At 38.3% G+C, this 25354-nt stretch overlaps 1 protein-coding gene across 2 annotated transcripts in view; it reads right to left on the bottom strand.

Moving 5' to 3' along the window:
* Positions 1-3936: 3936 nt before the first annotated feature.
* The window catches only part of SEL1L (SEL1L adaptor subunit of ERAD E3 ubiquitin ligase), a 53148-nt gene continuing 31730 nt past the window's right edge, over positions 3937-25354 (bottom strand). The window contains exons 11-21 of one of the 2 annotated variants that reach the window (XM_049612390.1): positions 23545-23601; positions 21441-21509; positions 20423-20500; positions 19048-19110; positions 17673-17760; positions 17199-17347; positions 16274-16439; positions 15670-15744; positions 14331-14503; positions 10282-10410; positions 3937-8214 (exon numbers count right to left, since the gene is read on the bottom strand). In XM_049612390.1, coding sequence (XP_049468347.1) covers positions 8005-8214; positions 10282-10410; positions 14331-14503; positions 15670-15744; positions 16274-16439; positions 17199-17347; positions 17673-17760; positions 19048-19110; positions 20423-20500; positions 21441-21509; positions 23545-23601 — 1257 coding nt within the window. In that variant the 3' untranslated portion in view covers positions 3937-8004. Of the gene's footprint in view, positions 8215-10281; positions 10411-10437; positions 12057-14330; positions 14504-15669; positions 15745-16273; positions 16440-17198; positions 17348-17672; positions 17761-19047; positions 19111-20422; positions 20501-21440; positions 21510-23544; positions 23602-25354 lie in introns of those variants that run through there. The other variant, XM_049612391.1, reaches the window with a different exon arrangement.

The raw sequence follows: 25354 nt of genomic DNA, 5'->3' as shown, positions 1-25354 counted from the left end.
GTCTTGTTGTTACTTTTTCCTGTCCCCCCACCCCCCACCCAGCAGCGTGTTCACATCTCCACTACACACCTCCCCATGCTGCGCTGAGGAGACAGCATAGCACACTACTCAAGAGCTTGAATTTGATAGCTAAGACAGTCTCTTATTTGAATTCCAGTTTTATAACTTACACTAGCTCAGCAGCCTTGAGCAAACTGCTTAGCCTGGACTTCAGTTTCCTCATCTGTTAAATGGGAATGATACAAATAGTAGCAACATCGTGGAGTATTTGAGATTAATAATGCATGTAAAGCACTCAGGGCCTGTTATGTAGTCACATTTTGTGGTCAGTTAATCAAATGGTGATTGGGAGTGATCCCCAGAGCACAAGAGCCTGATCTTACTGCTTTTTTGTAAGTTTGTTTATTCATTGAGAGAGAGAGAAAGAGAGAGACAGGCAGAGAAAAAGGGAGAGAAATCCCAACTAGGCTCTGTGTTGTCAGCGCAGAGCCTGACACAGAGCTTGATCCCACGACCATGAGATCATGACCTGAGCCTAAATCAAGAGTCGTCGCTCAAACAACTGAGCCACCCAGGTGCCCCTTCTCTTACTCATCTTTAAATTCAATGTACATTTCAGTGCCTGAAATAGTGGTTAATAAAGGGTGTTGCATGAATGACAAAACGAAATCCTATGTTATAAACTTTGAGATTGATCTTTTTTAAATAAATTTTGTTAATGTTTATTTTTGAGAGAGAGAGAGAGAGTGCGAGCGGGGAGGGAAGACTGATCTTTTTAACATAAAGGATAACTTTGCCCATAAATTCTCTGGAGCCAAACCCTTTAGGTCAGTGAAATATGTCATTTCTACTGAGAAGTCCTGTAAGAGCTGGGTGTCAGTGGAAAAATAAGTCAATTCAATTACTTTTGGCATTTAAGACCTCCAAAGCCTGGATGGGACCTTAAGGACCATCCCTGGTGCCCCCTCTCACGGTGCATATGTAAAGTGAGTGGCTTGCCTCAGGCCACCCACTAGCTGTGGACGCAAGAGCTCCCTGTAGTCTCCTTCGCCCTTATGCTGGTGATGGTGATGGCATCCTTACCCTCTTCCCTGGCATTTCAGGGCCATTCAGTGCGGTCAGGACTGATCACTAATCTCTTCTTTGAAGGGATTGGGTACCTGGGGAGACCCAATGGGAGAACCTGTCAGGAATGCAAGGCCCCACCTGCAGGCCATGCAGGTTGTGTGGGGAACCCTTCCTTTCTGCATCTGTCCCCACTCATCATCATGACTTGCACCAGAACAATGACTCACAAGTAAGAAGTCCCTTTATTAGTAATAGTAATAAGTCTTCTGGGATGCAACTTAATTTTTCTGTAATTAAGATTGGGGTTTCATCCTAGCTCTTAGGCCTTCCTTCTATTATTTCACTGCTTTACGGCATAAACGTCCCGTTTCTAACCTGCTTTCCTGTGTCTGTGAGACCTACTAGATTCATCTTTGGTTCAGCAAACCTGAGGACACAAAGCATCAGGTAAATTAGTTATGTAGTTTTAATTGCTTTTACATTTCAAATGAGTGAGGAGATACAGATACCAATTAAACAAACTTAAGTCTTCTTCAATTACTTTTTTTCCCCTTTGCCTTTGACATACTAGAGGCTACGGCTCACTGCTCCAGTGTAGACAGTTCCACTTACCACACTTATTCCATCTAGAGTCAAAATAGGGACCGTAGACAAATAGTGCACTGTTTTCACCTCTGTGTTCTGGCAGCAAATTTCTGGGCATCATCTAAGATGTCACCAAAGAACATTTTCCAAATAGTATGGAAAAGAAAATAACTTATTTGTATAGGTTGGAAAAATTCAAGTAAATTCTTTATGAGGACCTAAGGGAAGCGAGGGAACCTCGCTTCTACCAACCTTAAGGGAACCTCTCTTCCCTTGCACAAGCAAGATTAGTTTCTACTCGTTTCAAAAGATTTCATTTAGGAAAAAAAAAAACTAACGAATGAAATTTTTCTAAGGAAAAAAGATTACAGGCAAGGGCATGGGAGGCAAGTGGGGAAACCCAGATGTGCCGACTCTGAAACCCACAGCTGTGCTGTCAGATCTTGAAATAAATCTGCTTCCAAGAACGGAAGTTTCTGTTGTTCACATTTAAATCTTGAATCATGCAAAACATCAATGACGGCTTTATGTTCAAAGTTAAGATTCCTTATTTAGGATACTTGAACTTCATACCTAGCACTTACTTCTGAGACATTCTTTTCAATCCTGTCAGGCTAATTAACAGAGTTCTAATGAGAGGTAGGAAGAAGGCAAAGGGAAAATGCATTCAGCAGCAACAGAAGAAATTTATACGAACGTTCTGAAGTCAAGTAACTGGCCACATTCCACTCACATTATATGAGAAAAAAGTATGTGGGGTTTTAAGAGTTTAATACACAATTCAGCATTAACACTAGATCATGTTTAAAAAATTAATCCAGAACCCCCCCCCCCAAAAAAAAATATGTGGACACTAGGAAGATCAAGAGTTTTGCTCAAAATGTAATACTAACAGTAAGTTATAAGGTTGGTAGAATTTTCAGGATTCAATCATAAGGTTAACCCGATGACTTTCCAAGTAGTGGCAGAAATGACGCAGGAAGAAAAATAGGAAACCCGTAACACCACAGCACCTCCTTTTGAACGGACAGATTCTAAACCCCTTTGTTACTTGCCTAAAAATATCCAAAAAGTAAAAAAATCATGTTTTTTTGAGTTTCTACTAAAGAAGTTGTTTCTATTTACTTGCATATATTCATGTATATGCTGTTACATAGTATTGGCAAATGTCAGGGCTAGTATAACCAATCAAAATTAGTATAGTATCATAAAGGAAGTTAAAGGAGCAAGGCTGTTTTCACCCAGTTGCAGACCAAGGACCCATTTTAACGACTTGTGAGAGAGACTAAGCACTAAATAAGCATCACCCCCCAAGTTGCATGGTCAAACCCCTGATGTTACAGCTCTGACGTCCAACATCCCCACGTTAATTATAGCCAAGGTCAGTCAAGGTCATGTGGGGTGGCTGATTGCATTCCCAGAAGCAAAATTGGAGATCCAATTTCTCACTTGCCACAATTTGCATCATCCAGACATTTTACCCAAGGATCTGATGCCCCTAAACTGGTACATTTTGGCTCAATTTACTGTTTGAGGTGGCTGCTACAAAATTAGGGCCAGATTTGCATAGTTCATTTCTAACATGCATTTTGGGTACCAAGTGACTCCTCTTTACTTCCTCTTTACTCAGATCACCTTAATCTATGTAAATTTTATCATTGTGTGAGGCTCTGTAAGCTCTCAAAAACTTTCTGGGACAGGGCAATGCATAAAATACACTTTAGATACATTTCACTATGTATCACAGGCTGGTTCAGGTCAAAGATCTCAGAGATTTAAAAAGTGGTAATGGAGGGGGCACCTGGCTGTGTCAGTAGAGCATGTGACTCTTGATCTCAGGGTAGTGAGTTCAAGCCCCATGATGGGAGTAGAGGTTACTTAAAAAGTGGTAATAGGGCAAAATAGGTAAAACTTCCAGTTATAAATAAGTCATGAGGATGTAACCTCCAGCACAGGGGACATAGTCAATAACACTGTAATAACTTCATATAATGCCAGATGGTAACTAGACTTATGGTGGCGATTTTATAATGTAAAAAAAAAAAAAAACCATTTCTTAACATATTCATATTGTCCCTAGGGCAAAATTCAACTTATAAAAATCTGAATTTAGGGAGTTAAAAGTAAATGAAAGATGGATTCAAACTACTCCAAATCAATGTTCCCAGAAGCTTCTAAAATTCCAGAAAGGGCCATTAAAAACTGAATCATTCAGGTTAAAAAAAACCAAAAAACAAAGAGTCTGACTGGAAAGGTGGTCACGGCATATTACAGCATACAGGATAACCAGAGGTGGAGTCTTTATTTCACAAGTTTCAAGATACAGTACAAAACGAATCTGTACATCTCTCTATTAACAGGATTTGTTTACACAATTATATTACACTTCACCAGCCTTTATACCGTATTTAATTAAATACAAAATAAATTTACAAAAAAGTCTACCATGGTGTTCCTTCCAATGCCAGCTTATGGTCTTTTTAAGCTTCTCGTAAGTATTGACAGTGGTTATACCTTGATCGAATCGACACTATGATTTTTTTTTTTTAAATAAAAGAGACTAGTGTCAGCGTGTTTGTCATTGCAAACAGGAAAAACAGTGCATGTAAAGAGGACTGCCTGCACGTAGCCAAGACATCCTTCCCAAGCACACAAAATCAGAGTTTTGCTGGTGCAAACAGTCATTTTAAAACACAAATCATTTTTAGTTGGGGTATTTTAGGTTTTCTTGAACTACCTAGTGGCAGGAGAAATTTAGCTGCTTTTCAATGACTGCCCCACATTTAAAAATCAGGCAGTGCCTCAGACAGTGTGGTGTTCAAAAATCTTCCATTTTCATTTATAGTGGAGGACAATGACTGAGGAAAAAGATTTTCATGAAAATCGTTTTCTTTTGCTTTATTTCTTGCATTCTCCTCGTCATAATGTGGTGCAACACGTATTAAACTCACTTCCAGAACAAATACTGGCTGTCCTCGGGGCAAAAGTAGCCCATTCTGCTCTTCTTGGCAGGTGAAGGGGCTGTTTATCTGACACTGTTTTGAAATGTGCATGTGAAATGTTAGTCCAAACCTCTGTGAGGGAAGTTTTTTTGCAGACGGGGCTAGACAGTAATACACATGCTATACACATGAAGAGCTGTGGTCTCCATTTACAGGCTTGCATGCATACTTCCAAAACACCGGTTTGAAGAACAAATATGAGCAGCAAAGAAAAGAGGGAAAAACGAAGCAAGAAAAAAAAAAAAAAACCCTATACAAAATACTTAAGTTTCCCGGAGGCAACAGCAGCTCCTTAAATAAAGCATCAGATCATGGTCAGATCATGGTAGAGTTTCTACAACTTTCCAATGGTACAGAGACAGAACAGCTTAGCAGTAAAACTTTCACAAATTAACCTTATATGCACAAGGGTAACAAATCCTCAAGAGTATCAAGATAAACGATTCCCAAGTTAATCTCATTTCAGTGCTAAATAATGAATTTTGAAAAAAAAAGGGGGGGTAGTTACTTTTTCTGTGACACTGAATATTAACCAAAAATAAGATAAGCCTTACTCAGAGAACAGAAACAAAAAAATTCAACCACAGAAAGAAACAAAACAAAACAACCCCAAACACCAATGCTACCTCTGTGACATAAAAAAGAAGAAGAATGGTCTCAAAACTCTGGAACAGTTGGCTAATCACAAAGCACACGCACAGGAGAATATAAGCTAAGTGGAGTACTACTGTCGTCACCTTTGATGGCAGGAAGACAGGCTATTAAAGGGGTGAGGAGACAGGCTACCATGGAGAAATGAAGCTGTGCTCAATCTGCTAACTCTAAGTTCTAACATTAAAACTCCTGAATTCTGGAGTTAGTTTAATGTCACTGACATTAACTAGCTTTAGTTACTGTCATTTTATTCAAATGGATGCCATTTGATTAGGTAAGTATTGAGCATTATTTTAGGAGAAACACCAAACCCAGTTCCTACTTGCCTAGGTATTATGTCCCGTGAACAGAAAAGAAAAAGGGAGCAGAGTATTTTGAGACAGTCGTAAGGACTGAAGTCACAAAGCCGTCTAGGAACTAAGTTATTTTAAATAGACCGTTCAAATTTCCAGTAGCAAATGACTCAAGGGTTTGGCAGGACGGGGGGAAAAGGCCAAGAAAAGGGTTAGAATATTAGTAATAAAGAGGAAATGGCAAGTAGTTGTAAACTAACAGGAAGTTTGTTATTGCATGAAGAACAAGACTGCGCTTTCCCATCTGGCTTTATTTAGGTAGTGCACACTGTTTTATGAAATGTCTTCTCAGAGTACTAATGGAGGGAAGTAAAGCTAGAGATAAAAATGCTGCTAAAGGAGAAATCAGGTGGGTGGTAGAGGAAACAAACGGTTGTTTACTCATCTTAGAGGGGTTTTTAAACATTTAAATAAATTACAATAGTTCTTTCGAAAAGAAATGTGGCTGCTACCGTGAATTACAGTTTTGAAGGGTGAGGAGAAGACGCAGTGGTGAAGACACCAACATATTGTACCAACTGCACTCAGATCTCTCTCTCTCTGTGTAAGAGATCAAAGAAGTCTTAATATTTAAGAGCTGCCCAAAGCAAGGGGATGTTTTTGAGGGTGGCATTTCCTACCTTTCAGATATGCATTTATACATATGGTTCCCTCTGTCGCCACCTCTTCAAATCTGGAAGCAACTACGTGGGTGTAAAATTTGCTTACCAGGTTTCTCAGAATACTCTAAACACACATGAAAAGCATACAACTTCACATTTAAAGCCTTCGTGTTCATTACAGACTACTTAAATCTAGTTCTAAATACAATCCCAACTTCAAAACCCAAAGTCTTACAACTCTACAGGTAATAAACTCTTCAAGTTTTCTGGCAGATGAGGGACTACGGAAAGAGTATAAAGGTTAATATAAACAGACTGAGGTCAGTAGGCATAGAAAGCCTGCTCAGATACTAATGTAGTCTCAGACTAGACATAGGCTGGTGAATACCACCATCTGATAGTAAAAAGAAATACAAATTCGGTTTAAATTTCTTCATTTGTATGGTATGTGAAATCCTCGGTTTTCTTTGTTGTTGTGTTTCACGCTATTTAACCAGACTCTGAAGTATAATGGCCTTGATTTTCCTAACGTCAACAGTGGGAGGGTGGTGAATAGGACAGCTAACAAAGTGGTTGACTTTCTACTGTAATATAAAACTGCAGAAGTAAAAATCTACCTGAACAGTATAAACAGGCTTTGGCTTTCCTCAACCACTGAGTTTAATACATCTTAGATTCTCAGAGTTTTAGTTTTATAATGGTAGTCACTGTATGCCACATCTTGGCAATAATATTTCAAATTTAAAGAATTCAGGAGGGTGCAAACTGTTCTTTTGCAATAAAAAAATGCAAAGTAAAATAAACCCTGGGAACAAATGCTTCATCTTTCGGGCAAGTGTGTCTATCATTTTGGTACCCCACCCAGAGTTCTTTAGTATTGTTCTAATTTCTCCCACTTAGTCCATCCTCTGGCTTCCGGATCAAGGCTCTGTATACTCAAAACAAACAAGCAAATTACATCGAGTAGGTGGGGCAGATTCACATGTTAGCTCAAGGAGTCAGTTCACAATGTTTCATCTATTCCATTCCAGAGAAGTGAAGGTCACGTAAAACTCTTTAACAGGACTTTCAGTCTTTGAAGGACACAAGTACAGTATCAAGTGTGACAATCACCAGTAAGAAGAAACCTCCCAGCCTTCCCTTTTAAAATAATATGTTGAATACGTATACTTGCATGTGGATTGGTAAAATTTCTCAGTTATTGCAGTTCTGAAACACTTTGAAGACTTTTTTTTTTTTTTTTTTTTTTTTTTACTTAAAAGGCAAGTTCTATTTTCAGACTTTCAAACATGTTAAGGTTAAACTTGCAACTAACTGGTTTTTCCTTTTTACAGTGATCAGTTTTTAGTGTTGATGCACAAGACCTTAAAGGTGGCTGATAGAAGAACTTATGCACATTGAGAGAATGACCAAAAGGACCCAAGAAAGACAGCTGGGTACAGCAGACATTGTGTCTCACATGTTTCCAGGAAAAAAAAAATGGGGGGAGGGGTGGGAGGGGGAAAGCCACTGAGAGTTGTTACTCCATACGGCACTGAAACAAACATTCAACTCAGTTTAGGTAAGAGTTACTTATCCCTGAAAATAAAGGCATCAGATTCTAAGCAGCTTTAGGAATTCAATGTTTCCTTGTGCCTCTTCCAGGAGGTGACCACTGATCCGAAGTCCTAAATCAAATGCAAGTGTTCTCAGCAAACAATTTCCTTGGTTGTCACTGATCAAGGCTGGACACGGTGGCTGTTACTGTGGTGGCTGCTGCTCTGGTGGCCCCTCCTGCTGCGGTGGCGCTGGCCGTGGCCCTGGGGGCCTGGGTAGAGGCATGTCCTGGTGCTGCCTCTGCCGGTAAGCTATAACTGTTCCCAACAGCAATGCGATGATGGTCATGAGGTAAAGGTCCCACTCAGGCCCCAAAAGCTGGTCCATGTCAAGCTGGGTGAACAGATCTCGAATCTTAATGAGAATAATATAAAAATCATTACAATCACTAAAATGTCAGAGAAGGAAGCAGGAAAAAGTTGTATCACAAATCAGAGACGAATACAGAACTTATTAAAATAATTGGTTTTAGGAATGTTTTGCAATGGCTTAAATAAAAAGGCTTTAAGAATTCAAAAAATAATGTGTCTCAGGAACTGAGTTATTATTTCATGACAGTAGATGATACAGAATGTCTAGCCGGGTTCCTTTCCCTTCCATCAGTAATCGAATGCATGCATTTCCAACCACTTTTCACAGAAAAGATTTGCAAGGAATACTGGGGACAATGGAAGGCCACGGGGAGGCAATCAGTCTCTCAGCACTTGTCACCTATCTGTAGTGATGGCAGCCCTGTTCTCATGACAGCAGGGTTATTTCACTTCCTCCCTCATCTAGCTGGAGATGGCAGGAATTCAAGCGTTTAATAGCTGAATGACTAATGCTTTTCAACTAGGATTTCACTAAATATTTAACACTTTTGAACTTGAACTTTAAAGTTATGTTCTTAGTCCATAATACTTTGTTTAGGTGTCACTTAAGAGAAGTTACTCCTGAAATTTCCTGACTGCTACTTACCTACGAAGGAAGTAAACATGTGGTATAATCCTTTATATTTAACTAAAATTATATTTAAAAGGTCCCCATAATATAGATTTGTAGATGCAGGTGCTAAATTTTCCTCAAAAAAGATTCTAAGAAACTATTAACTGTGTTTCCTGGGGTGGGACCTGTGATAGGGGATTTTTGTCTTTTCTGCACTGACTTTCTCACCATCCATACTTGGTAACTCTTTTCTTTTGGTTGGAATATCTAGGTGGTAGGCTTATGGAGCATTTATTGTCTTCTTTATACTTCTGTATTAAAAAAAACAACAAAGATAGGATACACTTAGTATGGTATAAGGCGTGACTAAATCCTAGTCTGTAACTAACAGTTCTTAGTCTTACAAACTGTGAGAGACAAGGGTCTGAAACAGCCCCGAGAGAGGAAAACAGCAGGCTGCCACACTGTTAGCTTTTCAGTGAAAGGAACAAAGACTGTTTCCACTAGTGGAGGGTACGGTGCGTCTGGCTCAGGCCACCAAGCAGTTCTAAAGGTGCCATTACAAGTGTGTAAGCAACCAGGAGGACGGAGTCCAACACCTCCAGTCCTTCGGAGCCCTATGCGGGGAGGACCTCAGTACACGAGACAGGACTGCGAAAAGGAACATCACCCTTTCCACCTGTATCACACAGGAGGAAAAGCCCTTTCTGGAATCTAATGCGAAACGGTGTATCAACCTGTTCTGAAAGATGTTAATGAAAGACTGAAACATCATCCTGTTCTGGTCTGGAGTAAATTCAAGTTTTGTAGCCCTTGTTTCTGCACACATTTCAGGACTTTCGGAGTTAAATCCTGTTCCAGTTAATCCATTATAAGGAAGTACAGTTGACAAAATGTAAAACTGGAGAACCCAAGAGCACCTACACAGAAATACTGGTAAATAAGGTCAGCAGTTTTGAAAGGAATGGGGAACCCACCTCTCGTCTAGGTTCCACCATGAGCTTATTTAAAGTAGTTCAAGGTATTTTTAGAGAACAAAGTTCGAGACGTGTTTTTAACATGTTTCTTGCTAATAGCACAATCTGAAGTACAACAGCCTGAGCAAGTTCTCAGGTTCTCCTTCTCCCTTTTGAAGGGTCTGGTCTGAGCCACTGCCAGGCAGTCACCTGATTTAATGTTTACTGAATTTAGTTAACCACTCCTTCAAATCGCCAAGGGTTGGTCTCGGTTTTCTCTGAGCCAGAAAACACCTGCATCAGTGGAAACTGCTTTAGCACCTGGAGCTACTGTCAAATGGTTCCTGAAAACATGCTGCTCTGTGGCTATGTTCACCCCACAGCTGATGCGATCTCCTGGTCCTTCATCTGGGGCAGAAGGGAAAGCACCAGACCCCTGAAGGACACTCCTCCCTACTCCCTGAACTTTTCCAATAAAAACTTCTGGACCGAGCAGCTTATATCACTTATATTTTAATTAAAAGAGGCACAGAACACTTACGTTTGTCTCCCGGATGTACTGCAAGAAATACACCACAGCCAGTTTGCATAGTGCTAGGAAGACTGGTACCTGTGCGTCTGGGCTGGCTTCGGCCGCCATGTCATAAAAACGTTTTGCAAGGTGAATATCCTATAATACAGGAAATAAACCAAAATTCATCTCTTGGTAAAATAAGTAAAATAATATTATTTAGTTTATATAGTCATATCAGTTTGTGCATTCAGAGCATTGACTTTACCTTTCAAGTTTTCATTTTAAAATTTCCCTTACCTAAAAGGATAAACCCCACCTTTAATTGGGTAATATTTCTTTAATCATCTAATGGCTTAATTTTGAAAAATCTAACTGAACAATGTTAAGGTTTAACTCCTGCTCCTCCTGTCTGACATCCTACTTGCTGTGTATGCATAACACTGTCACTCTGAAGACTCCCAGGGGCAACCTAGAAGTCTCAAGTTCTGGGTCAAGTTAAGTAAGTTTCTTAAAACTTCACTCAGTGTAAGCAATTCAGGTTTCAGTTTGGAGCAGTGATCCTCAAACTGGTAATATGCTCAAGACGTTTCAAATGGTACTTGCATGGATAGTGTTAAGGGACCTGCATGCTGGGTTTCCTGCCTTAGACATATTTCCGTAAGGGGTGAAACGAGTCATTACGAATCCGGGCCCAGACCGAGTGCTCTGCATTCAGATAAATGTTGAATGGCATGGGGAGACACAGTGAAATTTTCATTTAACAACGTCCCTTTCTCCATGCCCTGACTACTGTCAAAGGATACCAAACTCCAAGGCAAGAATTCCATGAGACATGGGAAAGAAAGGCTAAACATTAAAAAGGACCTTCCCACATAGTTCAATGTAAGCAGTTACTGTCAGCTCTTCCCTATACTGTCCCTAGGGGGTGTCGTTAGTGAAGAAGGGCACCTTCCAACCAACAACAGTACTGGTAGAGTCAGTGTCTTTGGTTCAAAAAAAAAAAAAAAAAAGGTAACAAGTTTTTTTCTGGACTGCCACATTCTTCAAGATCATGGATCAAACTTTATGTGACAACATAGACTTTTGTGTGGATGATTCAAAGGGGTAACTAAATTTTATCAATCACATCCTGAATTATTTACTCTGTGTAACACCAATCCTCATTTAATCCTTAATATTTTTCTAGCTGTACTACATGCTGGATTGATAGTTTTTAGTAGTATTTAAGTTTCCTTCTTTTAAAATTGGGAAAAAATAAGAAAAGATGATCATGGATAATCATGGAATGAAACTAATGGAATCATTTTTTTTACACATGATTAATTATTCCTAAAAGCTGCATCCCTGAGTTCTGTCCTCCCCATTCTTATCAAAGGAATACTATGCTCTTTACCATCGTCTTTATTGACAAGAATTTATATAAGCTACATATAACATTATATTGCAAATTACATTATGAGAATGCACACTAATTAATTTTCTTGGTTTCTAATCTATTATAAAAGCAGACTGTCAGAGTTCTATCACTTTAATTTTGATTGCTTTCAGTAAATTATTATGAAGTGTATCCCAAAACAACCACAACTATGTGTAATCTTTATTAGTCATCAAACACACATTAATTTTATTTGAATTAAAAAAAATGAAGTCAGTCTTGCTGATGGAGGCAAAGTCTGACCTAGCTGAGTGGTCTGCCAATTAAGAGAGGCTCTGGTAGCTTGGTCAACATGGCAGAGATCTTCCACAAACTGAATGTACTCCATCTGCAGTTCCAGAGTCTTGATAAAACTATATTCAAGTATCTAATAGTAACATGAATGTAAAATATGAACATTTACATATTGGGATTAAAATACATATTCAAATGTGGTAAAATAAAAGGCACTTTGACAAAAAATGGTGCATTAGCAAAATGAAAATGAGTAACTTGCCCTTAAGCACATTAGGTCAACAAAGTGTCTCTAAGTGATGAAGAGGAATATAATTAGTTATCTGATAAACCTAGGTAAAGCCTTTCAGCATTCTCTACAGAAACTAGAAAATGAATGACTCCAGTGACAAGGGAATAAATAAATGTATCCTTTCCAAGTCTCCAGTTTCCAACAAGATTGAAGGGGGACCTAACCAAAGTGTCAGTGACAGATCACTCTGATTTTTGGCATATGTTATAGACTAAATGTGTCCCATCCTCCAGCTAAATTTCTATGTGGAAACTCTATTCTCCCTCATGTGATGGTTGGGATTAGGAAGTGAGGTCTTTGAGAGGTTATTAGGATTAGATGAGGTTAAAGGGGTAGAGCTTTCATGAATGAGATGAGCATCCTTAAAGAATCCCTAAGTACTTGCTGCTTCTCTCCTGCTCGTTGCTCAGATGAGGACAAAAGCCAGAGGACGGTGTCTCTGACCAGGAAACAGGGCCTCCTCGCCAGACACCAAACCTGCTGCCACCCTGAACTTCAACTTCTCAGCCTCCAGAACTGTGAGAAATTCTATTATTTAAGCCACCCTATGGTATTCTGTGTAGCAGCTTGAAGGAAAACAGCAAGCAACTCGAAAGCAGTTTAAAGAACTAAGTGACCTTGCTATAATAAAATTCTCCCCAATTCCATATACTTGTTTATGTGAACAAGGTTCCAGCCATACATTTATAAAATGAGGGGCGCCTGGATGGCTCAGTTGATTAAGTGTCCAACTCTTGAGATCGAGCCCTGTGTTGGGCTTTGTGCTGATGGCATGGAGCCTGCTTGGGGTTCTCTCTCTCTGCCCCTACCCCATTCACACTCTCTCACACTCTCAAAATAAACTTTAAAAAAAAAAAAAAAAAAGGAAATTAATGCTAAATTTACTCAATGATACTTAAACTAATTTTTAAAAGATGCTCCATTCAACTCATTAAAAAATACATTTTTAATAATTATCACAGAAAGTAAAATTTTAGTGAAATTCATAGTATTATGTTGATTTGTTCAATATTGTATTGATAATTAACCAACTATGGCTAGTATCTTATGAAATTTTCTTAACACTTAGAGCCTATAATCATAGGAAATAAAATTCAAAATTTGAATTTACATACTTTGTTTCAGGTAAGTATGATTGATCAGTAAAACATCTAAGCATTAAAAACATTACATTTACATGCAAATCTACGAAAACAATGACTTGAAAATATGAATTCAGGAAGAAAAGGAAAAGACACAATTTTCATTTAATAAATTTGCTGTGTTTTTAAAAAAATTAATGATGAGGGTATCAACATTTTGGTATTTGGAGTAACTTAGTCATTTTATTTAAAAAAAAGGGTTGATGCTTAAAATAGGTAGAACTCAGACCTTCTGAAGCTTATGATGAAAAATTTTAAATGTCAAATTAAATACGTGCAGGAGAGGGGTGCCTGGGCGGCTCAGTCAGTTGAGTGTCCTACTCTTGATTTTGGTTCAGATCATGATCCCAGGGTCATGGGATCGAGCCCTGCGTTGGTCTCCACACTCAGTGTGGAGCCTGGTTGGGATTTTCTCTCTCTCTCCCTCTGCCCCTCTACCCCTGTTTGAGCTCACCCTAATTTAAAAACAAAAAAAATTAAAATAAAAATGTGCAGGACAAAACACAGTTGTTCAAAATTCTCTTAAGGGCATATAGGTAAAAAGTTAAGACCATGGCTCTAAAGAATGTTAGACTCCATTAGGAAGGTATAAGAGTCAGAAATACGTTTGTCAGTAGCAAACATCTTACTTCATTTCAAAATACTTTACAAAGAACAGAATTTGGCTGAAGATGGACAGATAGTTTCTCAAACAAGGAGTTGCTGATCGAGGCAGCACCATATTTCCATTTCCACGACTCTGCTTTTGGCTTATTGTACATAAAGCAGTGTGCATGTGACAGCAACATGCGTATGTCTGACGACGGGAGAGGTGCAAGGGCGGGCTTCTGAAATATTACAAAACTGCCTCATAATTTAGTACCTAAAATCGGAGCACATTCCGAAAGAAAGCCTATTTTCTAGAAATAAATGCAGATGTTTCCCCCAAATCACAATTACATCATTCTAACATTTGTTTTGAAGCCAGCCTCACCTGTTTAATGCCCAGTCCTTTCTCGTGCATATACCCCAGATTAAACATGGCTTGTGCGCTGTGTTGCTGCTCTGATGCCAGACGATAATGAATGAACGCAGTCTCGTAGTCTACGTCAGTGCCAAATCCATAGAAATGATAGTCTCCAAGCTTAATTCTAGCCACCGTATAGCCTTAAACAAAAATTAAATGCAAAACTGCCAGTAAATAAAGTGCGTTTAAAACGGACCAAATTGTTGTTTCTCCTCCTGTTAACATGCTTACATAAAACACAATTTTAATTGGCAGTATGTAAACTTTATAACAAATCCTTCAGCCAAGCTATAAATTCAATAAAGATTGAAACTAGAGGTATTGCTCTTCTAAAGCAGGTTTTGCAACAGGGAGAGGTATAACAAGGTGGGTGGTACTCCCCATGTCACAACAGTACTCTTCAAATGAGCATGTTCTAGTCTATCATGCCATTTATACTTTCTTTTCCTTTTTTGTTTTTAAATTTAAATTCTACTTAGTTAACATACAGTACAATGTTCGTTTCAGGAGTAGAATTCAGTGATTCATCATATACAACACCCAGTGCTCATCATAACAAGTGCCCTCCTTAATGCCCATCACCCATCTAGCCCATCTCCCACCTACCTGCCTCCATCAACCCTCAGTTTGTTCTCTATTGCCAAGAGTCTCTTGTGGCTTGCTTCCTTCTCTTCTCTTTGTCCCCCTCTTCCCATTAATTCATCTGTTTTATTTCTTAAATTCCACATACGAGTGAAATCATATGGTATTTATCTTTCTCTGGTTGGCTTATTTTGCTTAGCTTAATACATTCTAGCTCCATCTATGTCACTGCAAATGGCCAGATTTCATTCTTTTTGATGGCTGAGTAATATTCTGCCATTTACATTTTAAAGTAGTTCAATTGGACCATTGTTTAGGTTTGAAGAAGGGATAGCCAGGCACTGTTGAGAGGAGTATGTGTGAGAATAAAATAGTCAAACAAAAAAAGATGGGGAAAGGTTAAAATCTTTTTGGGTTTTAGACTAATATTTTATTATCTATTCCATGTGATTCTCATTTTATGCAATATAACTGGCTTCAAACAAAAAATCAAAGAGTAAACCATAACGTGATATAAATGACCAATCACAATTCAATAATTTAGAAACCCTGTGACTAGAACTTCCGTTTTAAGAATAGATAAATCACGATGCAACTTAAGCAACAGTTAGTATGTTGATGAATGACAGTATTTAGTTTTTATGGGAGATTCAAAAACAAAACAAAAACAGTACAGAAAGATCCCTGGGTGAAACTCTTACCCTAGAATGAGTGGGCTACTCACCTTGGGAGGCAGCCCTGTTCCAGTGCAGCAAAGCTCTGGGGTAAGTTTCATTCTCACCTACAATGGTTGCTTCTCCTACAGGGAAGATGAAATAAATACAACTTAGGCATTTAAGGAAAGGCACTAGACTTTTAGGCTTCATTTACAAGCTAGGGTGGATATGTGGGGCATAATTGGGATATAACAAGTATTAAATGACCAAAGTATTGTATTGAAATTAAACAAGTATTAGAAGGAAATACCGAGTTCAAAAGAATCACTGTAAGCAGGACAACACTACTTTCTGCAACGTGTTTTATCCACAGAACTAATCGGAGAGTAACCATGGAGCCACTTCTAGGGATCTACAGACCACTGGAAAAATGAGGTTCTTCTATCTGCTGTATTTTGAAAAATGTGTTTACTGAAAGCAGTTAATGCTAATTCCAAAACTAACTTTGATGGCTTAGGGAGCTGAGGTAAAGTACTCCAGCACGTGCGTTGTTAAGGTCTACTTACAACAATAAAGAAGTTTCTTTGTGGCTTTTCTCTTTAAAACAAAAACGAGCTACCTGATGTGAGCCTTCAGAGTCTAAACCCAAGGCAGAATGAAAGTGAACCTTACTCTGATCGAGAATGAAGGCTGCGTTGCTCTGTGCCACTTCATAGCCTTGTTCGGCCAGCAGGAGGTACTGGATCACCGCGGCGTTGTAGTCGCCATCTTTATAGCTGTTATAGGCAGTCATTAGCCTCTCCGACCACCGGCCTCGTTCACACACATTCTTAAACAACTGTGAGAACAGGAAAAAAAAAACCAAACCAGTAACAAAACAAGGAACATATGCCAGAATATCATTTTTGCACTTTGGCTACAAGTGATTAAGCTACCTCTTTGAATCTCTGGCAACTTTATTAAATATATATAAAAGTCTGGGATATTTACTTGAAGATTTCAGTTAGTCTTTACAGCAGGTTTATAAAAATAATAGTAAACAATTATATACCATTACCCCCACCAGGCACTGTTCTTGTGCTTTATGTACAGTACGTACAGAAACTCCCTTACAGCTCCCACGAGGTTCATGGGGGACACTCTATGAAATAAGTCTTATTAATAGGCCCATTTTACAACCGAGGGAACTGAAACACAGAGAGGTTTAGAAACTGTGCTAAGCATTTAGCAAATGCCACTCTGCAGTGCCAGTTATGAGAGAGCTAAAGAGGAAAAGTTCCATTTAGAAGACATCAGCATTGCCTTTTGCAACATTCATTCGACACAGACCTCGTGGTGCTCAGATACTGTCTAGGAGGTGCTAGAGAGACTGCAGACAACACCCACTGTCCTTACAAACGTGGAGACCCAAATGAAACAAATAAGCATGAGGGTGACACACAGGCCCTCAGTGTCTTCCCTCAGTGTACCCAAGCTATTAGGTTGAATCTCTTTCTACTGTAGAAGAAATCATGCAAAGAAAACGAGAATTAAAACGATAGACTTTCCTCCTGGGAAAATGAAGTTCCTGTGTACGAGCTGGTAGAACAGCCCTTACCTCCACTGCCGTGTGACACGATCGCATCACACCTGTGCCGCTGGCATGCATCTGTGCTAGGTTATAGAAAGCCAAGATGTGGCCTCCCTGAGAAGCTAAGTTAAAATACTTCAAGGCCTGTTTATAATCCCTCTTGACGCCAATGCCATCTGTAAGGAAAATCACATGAAAGGTCAGAAATAGTTTTAAATAAGATTTAACTGAAGCATGAGAGCAGCCTTATATAAAGAGTAAAATCAAATGAAACTCAGAATTCTTACTCAGGAAAGATGGGAAACTTAGCAATACAGATTTGTATATTAATACAGATGAACCTAATTTACCATGAAAAACAAGATGCACAAATTACTGAAATGGGAGAACATTAATCAGCCCGAATGCGACAGCTCTCGTTTCCACATCAAAGTGGTATCTGATGGAAAATAGGCAATTTCGATGTTGGTGGATGAAGCATTTAATTCCAGTATTACTTACTGTAGTACATAGAGCCAAGCTGCAGCTGCCCGTCCACCCAGCCTTGTTCAGCAGCTTTCTGGAAATACTTTAGTGCCAGATCATAATTCTGTAGGAAAAGAGGTCACATGATCACATGATAAGAAAGCTCAAAAGGCTGATATACTTAGAAGTTAGGAGATTCATTTATTAAAAAGAGTCAACAAAACACATACAGGATATTCTCAAAGAGCCATTAAAAAGACTACCTTCTAAGTTTTCATAACGTACAGAGGGTAGTCTACTTTAAGTCACAGAGGGACTTAAATATTTAAGACTAAAGAAAAGCAAGTAAGAGTTTTTGTGAAACGATTTGCTGTGTTCACTCTCAGAAAGCATATACATCACCAGTGAAACACAAGATCAGGACTTAAGAAACAATCTTTCCTATTAACCAACAAATCTTTTCCAAACCTTAATTTTTCTAATTTCCTTAAATAAGGAAAATTATTCTCTTTATTCATTCTTTTCCTGTGTAACTTATCAAGCACTATATGATTATTAGATTTCAAATACCCTACGTATCCACAGAGAGAAACTAAAAGATCACTACTGAACTTTAGTGTCCTAAAATGACTAAAAAGAATCAAAATGAGACCACGCTATACTGGTTTCTGTGCTAGGGAACACCTACAGATTAGAATCTTAAACCTAATGCTTAGTTTCAGGCCCAATTAAAAACATACTACTTGGAAGGTTCATAAAGTGAAGAGAAGAGGACAGCATTGAGAATCCAGGGGCAACCATGAGGAAGTAGTAGAGAAGAATAAGAAGCAATGGCTTAGGAAAAGCAAGAGAACTTGCAGAATTCCAGGGAGGAAAGAGTTCAAGTGATGTAGAGCCAAAAAGTCAACAGGTGTTGACCCTTAGGAGGTTACTGGTGATCTGCATAGAGCAGTTACGTGAGGCAGAAGCCTAAGAGCTAATGAGTGAGTGGTAGCCACTAATACCGTTCATTTTTTGGAGAAACCTGGCTTTGCAGTGAAGGACTGGAGAGAAGAGAAGAGCAAAGAATAGAACAGAAAGCTTTTCTCCTAAATGGGAGGGACAAGCATTTTCTTAGCCTTGAGTGAAGAAGTAGAGAGGGAGAAGCTTAAGTCTTGGAGAGTAGACAGCATAGAAGAATGAGAAGCAGCTTCACACCTTTAGAAAAGGTGCCAGAGACAGAGCTATTCGAAGAAGGCAGTCATATGGCAGGTGCGGGGTGAAGGGTGGTAAGCAGCCAAAGTCAGAGAATAGGAAAAGGTTCAGCTCTGGTTATAAAGAAAGGATTTCACCCAGGCTGGAAGCTAGTTATATTTCTCCAACTCACCAGCTGACTGCTTGTTTAAGTCAGAATGTTACACTGAAAACTTACAACTTGAACTCCTCTCCCGTAGAGGTAAGCCATTCCGAGTCCACTCTGACCGACTGGGTTGCCCTGCAAACCGAGAAAAAAGAGTGAATGGATTCATTAAGAAACTAGGCAAGAATAAATGACTGCAAAAGAAATAATTTACAAACACATTCAAAAAATGTCACTGCATTTTTCAATTCAAAATTCTCCTTCCCATCAGGCTAAATGTAATGCTGACTTTTAGAGATTTGGGGGTCAATAATTTGCGGAAAAAGAGCAAATAGTAAATTTATCTAGAATTAAATTTTGGTGACTTATGACCATCTGTTCCATGAGTTATGATAGAAAACATGACTAATGTGTTTCTTTTTTATTAAACTAAAAGTAGGTCACTTTTTTAAACACTTTTTTTAATAGGTAGTATTTTATTTTGTTTTTTTTAAATGTTTATTAATTTTTGAGAGACAGAGCGCAAGTGGGGGAGAGGCAGAGAGAGAGGGAGACACAGAATCCGAAGCAGGCTCCAGGCTCTGATCTGTCAGCACAGAGTCTGATGCAGGGCTTGAACTCATGAACTGTGAGATCACAACCTGAGCACAAGTTGGACGCTTAACCAAATGAACCACCCAGGCATCCCAAAAAGTATATCACTTTTTTTGTAGTTTTTCATTGGTAATCACCCTCCCCGATAAAGAAGGAAGATGCTATGGTGTCAAGTCAACAACCAGGTAAAAAGCAACACTGGGATCAGGTGGCAAAGATATGCTAAAGGTTACTGGAGTCTCACAGAGCAAAGACAATCACTGTTTTGAGACCTGCAAGAGAAAAATCTAAAATTCAATCTCAACTAATAGGGACAGAGGCTTCTTTTAAAAAGTGTCACAGCACTCCTTTGGGAAATACTCAACTGACATTTAGAACTCAAGTAACATGTAGTTGGCAAGGAGATAAGTACACACACTGGAGGCATATGGGGTCTTAAAAATTCATATGTAGTTTTCTCTGGGCCAAAGAAAGTCTAAATTATGTATTTAAGATTATTGAAAGTACCTAGTTGTGTAAGTTTTAAGCCTCAAATGGCAATACAAATAGGGTAGATTATATGACTTTCAATTGCATTACTAAAATCAGTATTTCCTTAATCAGGAAACTTCTCAATGAAATTGAAACAGAGGCTTAATATTCAATAATGTGGTCTTCTCTATCCACCCCCTGCCCAACCAATAAAATGCCTTTTATTGGGAAGGTTTTTTTTCTAGCCAATCCATTCACACAAATCACAGGTGCTTTCAATAATTTGAGGCATGAGTTGGTTATGACTAATCCTTCAGTATAATAAACTTACTAAAATAATAATATGGCACACATTTCAATATGTTAAGTCATGAGATCTTACCATGTCAGCAGCTTTCTTAAAGTAGTGAAGAGCTGTCTCGTTACTCTGTGGGACAATATCACTTCCTTCTGAATACATCTACAAAACAAAGCCTGATTTTATTACGAGCTATAACCGTCTCTCCTATAATGTATTTCTAGCTCATCTCATTCTGGTGTTTGTGAGAGATCATGAAATCTTCCAACAAAGTTTAAAATTCCCCACAGGATATTTTAGAATTAAAAGCAAAGCATTAAAAGTAAACATTTTAGCATTATTATATATTCTTTGTCATATCACATTATGACTTCTCTATAAATATGAATACATTAAAATCAGCTCACGGATCAATCTCAAGAGGGGAAATCTTTAACTCAAGGTGAATCTTTTCTCTCACTCTATCCCAAGGCAGTCAAGTGGTTGATAAACTGCTTGGGATCAGTGATTAAATGAGAAAAAAAGGAGTGTTATTACCAATATCTGCTTCCATTTCTCTTCCACCACTATTGTCTCCAGGGTAAGATAAAGGGTAGGTCTTAAGTTCAGGAAAAGAAAGAACTAAAAGGTTTCAAACACTGAATGATCAGAGTACCAGGTATGGAACATGATGAAAGGGCCAAAAGAAAGAAGAATAGAAAATTAATGCTTAAACAAAAATATATGAGGAATACCAATTTCTATGCTACAATAGATGGGATGTCTGAATGTAAAGTTCTCAGGCCCCAAATAACTTGCTGCAATTATGTGGCAAACACTGCTGAGATTTTTCTATTTGCAAGAATTTCTGTGACATATTTATTCTGAGCATCCTAACCTTAGGATTTGTTATAGATGAAAATACCCATTGGTTTATACTGTATTTGTTTTCAAAATAATGAAAAAGGAAGTTTTTCTTACTTTGCCACAAGACACAACATCCTTGTATTGGAAACTTCATTTCCACTTTATTTTTGGTAAACCGTAGATCCTAAATACAACATGTGCTTATTATGCAAACACCTCTTGCTGTTACATAATATGTTCACAGGACATACAGTACCTTTCCCAAGAAGGCCATAGCATGTGAATTGCCAGCATTGGCTGCTAAATTGAAGTAGTCAAATGCTCTCTGTGAGAAAAGAATTTATTAAGATAATTAGTTTTTATAGAATCTATCTGCCTTTGGCTTTTAACCAAAATAATTATTTCAGGAACATTTAAAAAATCTTGTAATATTGCAGTTATCTCAGTTTAAGTAAAGAGCAACATGACATCTCTTGGCTGCTTAAGGTAACACCCCCCCCCCCCCGCCCCCCCCCCCCCCCCCCCCGCCGAATCTCATATCCAATCCATCACTGAGTCCTGTAACTTTCACTACCAAATTCCTCTTGAATCCACCTACCATCCCCCACTACCACCATTCTAGGCTAAGCTACACTATCTTGCCCTGAACTTATGGATCACTCCCTTCCTTGATCTCCCTTGCTTTTTTTCTTGGGTCACCTAAAGCAACAGATATTTGTTGAGTTAATGCAGTTATATATTGGGAACTCAGTTTATTTCTTCTGTGAAGGTACTGAAAAAATTGATCACTGTGTGAATGTTTCACAAGTCGGCACCATACACCAAGAATATCCCAAAACTTGTATAAAAGGTATGCAGCAAACTCACCATCCAGAATTCTGTACCTGACATTTTTATTAACCGATTCATCTGGCCTAATGATATACATTTTAAAGACCTACAGCAATGAAAGCTGTCAAAATGCTGTCTGGAAAAAAAATTTAAAAAATAAATAATAATAAAGCATGGGTATCTGGTATAGTTTTAAGTGTACTCTGTTACCTAATTCTTAAAGTTGATGGGATATGGGAATGAAATACCCTTAATTAGAATATTTAACTGTTATGGCAGAATAACAGCTTTATTAGTCTGACAAACATTTATCAAGCACTCACTATGTACTAGATATTGTCAGATGCTGAGAATAAAGTAGCAAAGTCCATGCTCTTTTGCAACTTAGTTCTAGCAGAGGAAACAACTTAATTATATAATTAACACATTTATAATGGGAAAGGGCCATAAATACAGATTTTCAGAAACTGTAACTGTGGTACATGACCTATTCCTGGAGTGGGGTTAGGGGTGCAGGGAGATATTCTGGGGTAAGAGATACTGGAATTGAATTCTTCAGGATAAGTAGGAATTAGTTACATAAAGAAAGGAAGTAGAATAATACTCACTCTAGACAGAGGGACTAGTATTCCAGAAATCCGGGGATAGGGAGGTTCTTGATATTTTCAAAGACCTGAGAAAAGGTCCATGTGCCTGTGACTCAAAAGGCCAGGTTTTGGTCTTTAAGTGACTGGAAATTATGGACCACTCAAGAGTTTTAAGCAAGGGAACACAGTATCAGGTGTGTGGCTTACAAATACAGGCTACTGCTTAGCAGATGCAAGCAGAAGATGATTCACACAAGTGGTAGGTATACTGATAGAAGGGAAGAGATGAGAGAGATTTCGGGCATAAAGCAGACAAAAGCTGGTGACTGGATATAGACCTGACTGCTATAGTTGTATATTCCTTACTGCTCACAACCTCAACAATGACTGTTCCTCAGTTCTATGAAATATTTTCTTTTATTTCTTTAATGTTTATTTATTTTTGAGAGACAGTGATAGAGTGCAACCGGGAAGGGGCAGAGAGAGAGGGAGACACAGAATCCGAAGCAGGAGCCAGGCTCTGAGCTGCCAGCACACAGCCCGATGTGGGGCTTGAACTCATGAACTGCGAGATCAGGACCTGAGCTGAAGCTGGATGCTGAACCAACTGAGCCACCCAGGCACCCCTAAACTATTTTCTAATGGGAGTTTTAAGACATACTTCTATCACATACCTATAGGAAACTAAGACACTGTGTATGTATTTTTGGCAGTACTGAGAACTAGGTTTCAGAATTAAAAAAGCCTTTCCCACCACTATAAGGTATAATCACATTTTTAGTCTTCAGCTTTCTCAGGGGTTAGCTGGATCTTAAAAGATCGTTTGTGAAGATTATCTAAATAACACAAACTTGATATTGTCATTGACTGACAAGAAATACATCTGGGGTATCATTTCCATCTACGACATGAAGTGCAAAGCCCCGGAAATAGGAAAGTTACCTGATGATTTTGTTCTACTCCACGGCCTCCGTGCAGATGCAGTTGTCCCAGACCAACCTGAAAATTAACAAAAATGAGCAGAAGTAAATGGTAGCATCTGGTGTGTAATTACAATTACAAAAAGGTTTCTGTTTATCATTCAAAAATTTAAAGACTTAGTCTTAACTCCTGAAGATATTACTCTGCTTTAACGTACATTTTCTAAGAACTGAAAATGCCTGCTTTTAATTACAAGGCATCTTTCTGAAATAAAACATTTATTGCAGGCAAACTAAAACTGAACTTGTCACCAGGGAACCTACTCTAAAGGAAACACTAAAGGATGTGCTTTAGGAGGTAGGAAATTTATCCTGGGAAACCTAAAGATGCAGTAAGAAATAAAGAGCAATGGAAAGTTAAATTTGTGAGTAATCTAAATTATATGGACTGTATAAAATAATATCTTGTGGAATTCAAAAATTGACAGAATTAAGACATACAGAGTACTCTAAAGTTTGCACTGTCCAAGAAACGGTAAAAAGTGCTCATTCATACTAAACTTTGATAAAAGAGTAGTAAAACAAAGTCCAACTATCACATTAGTAGAAGGGAGGAGAAGCAACAGCAAAAACACTCAAACCAAAAGAAGGTAAGAGAGGAGAGATAAAGAAGCATGGAAAAGCATAAGGAAAGAAGGCAAGCAAGATAGAAAATTTAAACTTGAATATATCACAAACTACTTTCAACTAAAAGACTGTCAGAATGGATAAAGATATAAAAGTAGTCTTCTGATGCTTCCAAGAGACGTATCTTAAGCACAAGAAGTTGAATACAAAAGAATACAGAAGATACTCCATGTAAATACTAACCAAAAGAAAGTGGCATAGCTAGAAGCAGGCAGAGCACAAAAGCAAAAAATATTTCTTGACATAAAAAGAGAACATTTCATGATATGCAAGCTAGTTTAACAAAAAGATAACAATATTAAGTCTAAGTGCACTCCACCTGGCTTAAAATACATAAATCAAAATTGACAGAACTACAAGAAGACAGAGACAAATCCACACCACAATGGGAAATTTAAACAATACTGTCTCAGCACTGGACAGAAAAAGCAGACAAATTCAGTAAGGATTCACAAGATGTGAACAATAGCATTAAGAAACATGACTCAACTGACACACAAAGAACACTATACCCAAAGACTGGAAAATTCATATTCTCTTCAGCATACAATATTTGCCTAAACTGACCAAGTGATGGATCATAAATCAAGTGTCAGGACATCTCAAACAACTGAAATCATGCAGAGTACATTCTGACCATGGTGGATTAAGCTAGAACTCAACAAAAAAGTAGAAAATCCCCATTTATATGAAAACTAAGCAATTCACTTCTAAATTTACACATGGGTCACATATGAATATATGAGAGAATATTGAGAATATGACAGTGGGAGAATGTATTCTACCAGATATCAAGATCCATTAAAGCTACAGAAATTTAAGACAGTACTGGCATAAGACATGCAAGAGAATATGCACAGAGCATTATTTGCAATAGCCCAAATCTGGGGAGAGTAAAGTGGGCAGGTAAGCTGTGGGATTTTATACAATGAAATAACCACAGGGTAATGTAAATGAATGAATTACAGCTACATGAAAACACGTGGATTGATTTCATAAACAATGCTGAGCAAAACAACCTGATTCCAAAAAATGTGTAGGATTTTTTTTTTTTTTTTTTTTTTTTTTTTTAAAAAAAAAAAAAAACAGGAAAAAAAAAAAAATATTTTTATTGTCATCTCTGTGTGGTACCTCCCCCAGGGGGG

This window comes from Panthera uncia (genome assembly GCF_023721935.1).
Source record: "Panthera uncia isolate 11264 chromosome B3 unlocalized genomic scaffold, Puncia_PCG_1.0 HiC_scaffold_1, whole genome shotgun sequence".
Taxonomy (NCBI): domain Eukaryota; kingdom Metazoa; phylum Chordata; class Mammalia; order Carnivora; family Felidae; genus Panthera; species Panthera uncia.
Note: the sequence above shows the minus strand (reverse complement) of the source record. Positions and strands in the feature narration are given on the sequence as shown.